At 55.8% G+C, this 6606-nt stretch overlaps 1 protein-coding gene and 1 non-coding gene across 2 annotated transcripts; one reads left to right on the forward strand and one right to left on the reverse strand.

Annotated features, from left to right (window-relative positions):
• Positions 1-326: 326 nt before the first annotated feature.
• Positions 327-625, reverse strand: LOC149917977 (signal recognition particle RNA). Its single transcript, XR_016467410.1, has one exon.
• Positions 626-5024: 4399 nt separating this feature from the next.
• On the forward strand, positions 5025-5723 carry ARF6 (ARF GTPase 6). The gene has a single exon (XM_090141923.1). It carries the CDS (start codon positions 5132-5134, stop codon positions 5657-5659), a length of 528 nt encoding a protein of 175 aa, XP_089998049.1. The 5' UTR covers positions 5025-5131; the 3' UTR covers positions 5660-5723.
• Positions 5724-6606: the final 883 nt, after the last annotated feature.

Genomic DNA, 6606 nt, shown 5'->3' on the forward strand with positions numbered 1-6606 from the left:
GCTCCATCTGGAGCAGGCTGAACCTGACTGCTGGAGGGATGTTTACTAAAGTGCAGGTCTGGGAAAATCTGCTGCCTGGGATTTCCCATGTTCATAGTTAAATTTACTGGGATCTCAAAGGTTTGGCAGATCCTGCACTATGACCCCTCACTGCTGCAAAAAACCACAACACACACAGCCTAAGCACACATGAATGAGCAAGGCTGTGGCCACGTCTGCAGGAGATGCTTTTGTCTTCTCTCAGTATCGACTCTTTTGTGCTCGCTCCCTGGGACGGACGGTGCTGGAGCTGCCGAGCGCAGGGTCGTGCTGGGGAAAGCAGCCAAAAGAGGTTGGGTCCCGCTCTCTTGCCCAGGCTGTGCTGCAGGGACTGTTCACAGGCGCGATCCCGCTACTGACCAGCACGGGAGCTTTGACCTGCTCCGTTTCCGACCTGGGCCGGTTCACCCCTCCTTAGGCGACCTGGTACCTCCCGGTTCCCCGGGGGACACCATATCGGTGCCGGCCTTAGCCTGGACGCCCGCTCGGCACAGCTCTCTGCAGCCCAGAACCCCCGGGCTCAAGCTGTCCGCCAGCCTCAGCCTCCCCGACGCTTGGATTACAGGCACAAGCCACCGTGCCCGGCTGGCTGCAGCTCACACTGACTCTGCTCTCCAGCACTCAGGGATTGGCCTCACCGTAGCAGCAGGATGCATTTGTGCTTCAGCAGCACATGTGAGAGGAGGAGCACTGTCTGCAAGGAAGCAAAACATAGCTTTTCAAGTAAAGATTCAGTGCAATACTTTGTTTTGGAATGGCCAAATTAAACTTGATAGGACAAAGAATTAAATGTGTCGTCCTCCCCTACGGTGTCCAGGGAGAGCTCCTGTTTTTTGTGTTGAGGTACTGGAGAGAGACTAAGCAGCAACCTACTTGTTGCATGAAGACTGGGGGCTGCAATGAGACGTTGTGATTCCCAGAGGACATGAGATTAACAAAAATGTAATGCAAAGAATAAAAAGCAGGAGCTTCTTTCCTTTATCTGTTCACAACTGCAATAGAGAGCTGTCTAGAAATACCCTCACAGAACACCTGAGATCTTCACCATGCGTTTCCATCTCAGAGGGCTGTACAAGGGAGCTCCCCCAGACATCTCGCTCCACGCTCCAGTTATCTGCTTAAGGAAGAGCTGTCAGTGACAGCTGGAGTTTTGGCTAATGGTATTAGCTAATGACTACAGGGTCATGGCTGTGAGGAGATGGAGGCTTTATGTCCACAAAGGGGGGAAAGGCAAGCAATTTGCACAAAGATACCACTCAGGTTGCTGCTCCTGGCAGGGCCTGGCACCTCCCTACCCCCTTCTCCTGTCAGTAGCACTGCTCTGTTTGGCCAAAAATGCACACTTTTCACCGCAAATGCAGGTTCTTCATTGCATTTAAAAACTATCACAAGTGGATTGAGATACCAGGGGGGTGAAGCTACCTGTTTTGCCTGACAAAATGTGGTAGGAACAAGCTTGGCAGGCCGAGGAGGGTTGAAACATGGCTGAGACAGATTCCGAGTCCTGCAGCATCCCCCTGACACGTCCCCTGGCCTTCAAACACCACCTGTAACGAAGAATGTGGCTGCTCACAGATGGGAAAACTCAGCTGCCCCACAGAACCACATGTTGGGAACCAGAGGCCTTCTAAAGGAGGGCTAAAACACACAGCTTCTGCAAAGCCAAACTACCCAGAGCTCCTTGGAATCACCATACTGCTTCCATTCTTAGCAAGATACTGACATGGCTGAGATTATTCTGGTGTCAGCAATGGTCTGGTCCAAAACCAGCTCACAGGACTCCAGAGGACAGAAGCTGCTGCCCAGCCCAGGCCTGGAGGTCACTGCTCAGCTGCCACTGGGATGTGGAAATGCAAAAAATTGGGGAGCAAAGGAAAGCCTTGCAAATTATTTTTACTTTTGTTACGGTTTCATGAGTTTTCAGGACAATATTGTCGGTGTGGTGGTTCAGGATTATGGATGTTTGGTCATACAGCATCCACCACTGTCATGTCCTCTGTCTGCTCCCAGAAATGACCTGTACAAGGAGAAGTCTGCTTGATTGCCTGTGCTAACTGCAAAGGCATTGCGATGCACTCAGGGTACAAAACAAACCCAAACAGCCTGGAGGTCAAACCATTTTTCCTGCTGGGAGGCCACTTTCCAAGGGCTTTTCCCTGCATCTACAAAAAGGTGGAGGACATCCAAGGAGACCAGGACAGGGCTTTCTGATGAGAAAAGCAGAACTCCCAGCAATTCCCCGGGGTCCTCACTACACACACAGCACACGCAGGGGCTAACAAATCTGCTGCAACCACAGCACTCAACTCCCACCCCGAATCCCACCCTTGCACTGTTACATAAAACCTCACAGGAAGAAGCTGAGGATGTGTTCAGTGCTACACTACTGATAATGTTTGCATTGCAGGCTGAAGCTTCAGCTTCCTGGCCAAGCCCCGCTGCGGCTGCACAAACGCAGATGTTGCAGAATGGCAGGAAATACAGCTGAGATGCCCTGGGGCCACCTCCGTCACTCTCTGACTACAGCTGTCCATGGAAAGTGTTACTTTGATTTGTCCCCTCTCGAAGATGGCACTTGGCCCGCTGTATCGTATCTCTTGGTGATAAGAAAACTGAGATAAAGCTGTGATAACAAGGATGTTACTCGTTTTCACAGCAGAGCTTTGCTACATAGACACTAAGGGCAAAGTATTAACGCACTGGCCTTCCTTGGAAGGCCACGGGGTTCTTTGAAGGATCATAGAATCCTAGAATGGCCTGGGTTGCAAAGGCCCACAGTGCTCACCCAGTTCCAACCCCCTGCTGTGTGCAGGTCGCCAACCAGCAGCCCAGGCTGCCCAGAGCCACATCCAGCCTGGCCTTGAATGCCTGCAGGGATGGGGCATCCACAGCCTCCTTGGACAACCTGTTCCAGTGCCTCACCACCCTCTCACTGTATCAAAAAACTAAGCAAGATAAGCAACAGCATATTAAAAAGGAGCTGGCCTGACAACCCACATTGATTGGGAGGGTAAATTATATTCAAGTGATAAAAAGAAAGGGGGTATTGACCCATTTCCTTGAAGTTTGCTTGTTGGTTATGACACAGAGCCAAAGCGTATCTTGTGACAGCACTGGGATCATGGGTGGAGGACGGAACAAGCAGACACAGGCTCACACCACCGTGAAAGACACAGCAGCAGATGTTGGTAGCTGTGCAGCTGGTGAGGGAAGCAATAAAGAGCAGGCAGCCCCACGGCCAGGCCCAGGCCCAGCCATCAGAAGGCCCTGCAGGTATCTGCAGATATCCTTTTCCCCAGGCTTGAGCCTCTAATCACTTTATAACTCTAATTACTTTATGCTCTCAAGGCTGGAAATCCACGCTGGCAGCTCAGCAGGACACACTGCGTGCTGACTTCTGAAGTATTTACCTTCCACAGGAACGCGTCGGGCCCTCCGGAGGACCTGAGCAACCTTCGAATTCTTAAGCAGGTCCGTGAAACCCAACCCCTTGGAGGGGGGCAGGTTTTCGGGTAACGTAGAACACCCTCAGGTATTAAAAGGGCTTTTGTTGGGTGTTTGACCTTGAGAATCAACCAGCAACACAATAACCGGAGCTTTATTGAGCACGGGGTGACAGCACTCCTACAGGAGTGGGTTTGCAGGCTGTCTGCAGGGTGAGCACCCAACTACGCCCACCTCCCCCCGACCAACGCAGTGCTACGTCTCCAAAGGCTGTTCTGCAGCGCGGCCACCTCAGCCGCCATCACAGCCGTGTCACCAAGGGGCGGCGAGCACTGCTCCCACCTGGGGAGCACTGGGCGAGCTGCTGTCCCCACGGACACAGGGCAGGGCTCTTCCGCAGCCATTTCTAAGGGCAGCCACGTGTGAACCTTCCTGCCCGCTGACGCAGAACAGCCTGCTCTCCCAACCCTCCCTACCAACCCATAGCTTCGAGCCACACGGACTGAAGCGCACGGGGCTGACGAGTGACTGACTGCAACTCCTCACCGCTACAATTCCCAGCATCTCAACTATCCGATCGTACAGTGCATGTACTTAACCCTAAAAAAAAAAACAGGAACGAGCGCTTTCTTAGAACCCTCTAAAGCCACCAGATGCTCACACCCGGCGGGCGGACCCCCTCCCGAAGGGCAGGCCGCCCCCCGCCCCGCGCCTGGCCCTTTAAGGCGCTCCCCGCACCCCCCGCCCGCTCCCGCTGACGTGCGATCGCGTGGCGCCTCTCCCCATCGAAGCCCGGCCCGCAGCGCCCCCCGCATGCGCAGCGCGCGCTCAGCAGCCGGGCCCCGCCCCTCCCTCCAGCTCCCGGAGCTCCGCGCAGCCGCAGCAGCGCAGGAAGCGGCGCCCCCGCCCGCGCTGCGGGGAAGGAGGAGCGGCCGGCAGCGCGCACGCGCGACGCTCCTCGCGGGCAAACTGGGGCGCCGCCCCCGCCCTTCCGCTCCGCGCCGCGCGGTCTGCGCATGCTTCCGCCCACGCGGGAGGGGCGGGGCTCCTTCCGCCTCCTCCGCGCAGGCGCGGCGCCCCCCCTCGAGGCCGCGCGGCGGGAAGCGGGCGAGCGCCCCCGCCCCGTCGGCGGCGCACGCGCGGGCGGCGGGGCGGGGCGCGGCGCGCACGCGCGGTGGCGGCGGAGGGGAAGTGAGGCGGGCTCGCGCGGCGCCTTTCCGGCGGTGCTGGCTGAGGGAGCGGCGCGGAGCGGAGCCGGCTCCGAGCGCGCGGGCGGCCCCGAGGTAAACGCCGCCTCCCGCTCCCGCTCGTTCCGCCGCGGGCAGCGCGCCCGGCCGCCGCCGTCCCCCCCGCCCATGAGCTGAGGCGCCGGGGCGGCAGCCGAGGCGGGAGCCGGGCGGAGCCGCCTCCTCGGGCCCGGCGGGCGAGCGGGGCGCGGCGCGGCCCCTCACCCCGCGGCGGCCGGGCCTTCCCCACGGCCTTCCTCCGGCCCCCGCCCCGCCGCTTCCGCCGCCGCCGCCGCCCCATGCGCGGTCGCCGCTGAGCCGCGGCCCCGGCCCCGCTCGCTCGGGCCGCCCCGGGGCTCTCGCCGCTCGCCCTCCGCGCCCCCCGCCCCGCAGCAGGCGCCGGGCCCTTGGATGCCGCCGAGATGGGCAAGGTGCTATCGAAGATCTTCGGCAACAAGGAGATGCGGATCCTGATGCTGGGGCTGGACGCGGCCGGCAAAACCACCATCCTGTACAAACTGAAGCTGGGCCAGTCCGTCACCACCATCCCCACCGTGGGCTTCAACGTGGAGACGGTCACTTACAAAAACGTCAAGTTCAACGTGTGGGATGTGGGGGGGCAGGACAAGATCCGGCCCCTCTGGAGGCACTACTACACGGGCACGCAGGGCTTGATCTTCGTGGTGGACTGCGCCGATCGCGACCGCATCGACGAGGCCCGCCAGGAGCTGCACCGCATCATCAACGACAGGGAGATGCGGGACGCCATCATCCTCATCTTCGCCAACAAGCAGGACCTGCCCGATGCCATGAAACCCCACGAAATCCAGGAGAAACTGGGCCTGACCCGGATCAGGGATAGGAATTGGTACGTGCAGCCCTCCTGTGCTACTACAGGGGACGGACTCTACGAAGGGCTGACATGGTTAACGTCCAATTATAAATCCTAATGAGAGAGTAACTATTTAGTCTACAAAGAATTAAAGAGGAAAAGAGAAAAAAAAAAAAAAAAAACCCACACAGCTTTCCGGAAGAATGATTCTCTACAGAAAAGTAAAACAAAAGCATCCATAGGATTATGATCACCTTTCTCCAATGACCACCCTTTCCTTCTCCACACCTGACTGGATTCCTGTTTTAACTCTCCTCGCTTGGCGTTAGGATGCTCTAACCTCCGAATGTGACACGAACACAAGCACTAGATGCTATGGCAGACCTCCAGCAAACAGGGGAAAGACACGTTGTAGACTTGCTAAGTAACTTCTTTTTTTTTTTCTCTCGATAGCCCTTAAGATGGTTTGATTATTTTGGGGGACGGCTGGGGGAGGGGTACCATTTTCAGTGTATGCTTTCTGGTTCTACTTTTTTGATGATATTTTTGTTCCTCTCTCACTTTGCTGTAGATTGCTACTTTTTTGCCTTCATGCGGAATATGTTGATAGGTCGACTTCATCTAGTAAACTGAAAACTCTTGCTTAAAATCAAACTGCAGTCTGTCTTTTTATATTAAGGACTTTTTTTAAAGTTCTGTTAATCTGTAACTAAATAGTGACTCTCGGTCTGGCTCCATATCTCAGCCTCGTAACGAGACGAATTCCTGCCCACGGTGGCAGATAGGAATACCATTGTAACATGTTCAAAGTGCATATCGGGCGTCATGTTAACTAGGTAATGTAAGAACTGCTTTGAAATGTCAGCTGTGAAGTTCTGAACCATACATCATGCATGAGAAGGGATGCAAATAAGTTCCCCATCCTACATAGCAACCATATAGCGAATAAAACATGAATGATGTAATAACAGTTCCAGGGTATGAACTGTTCCGTTTCTGTCTTGCATTACAAATTTAATGATGTTTAGCTGCAGTTTTTACTCCTTTGGTCAGTCTCCAATTCAA

The sequence above is a fragment of the Phasianus colchicus genome, chromosome 5, assembly GCF_987193195.1.
Source record: "Phasianus colchicus chromosome 5, bPhaCol1.hap1.1, whole genome shotgun sequence".
Classification (NCBI taxonomy): domain Eukaryota; kingdom Metazoa; phylum Chordata; class Aves; order Galliformes; family Phasianidae; genus Phasianus; species Phasianus colchicus.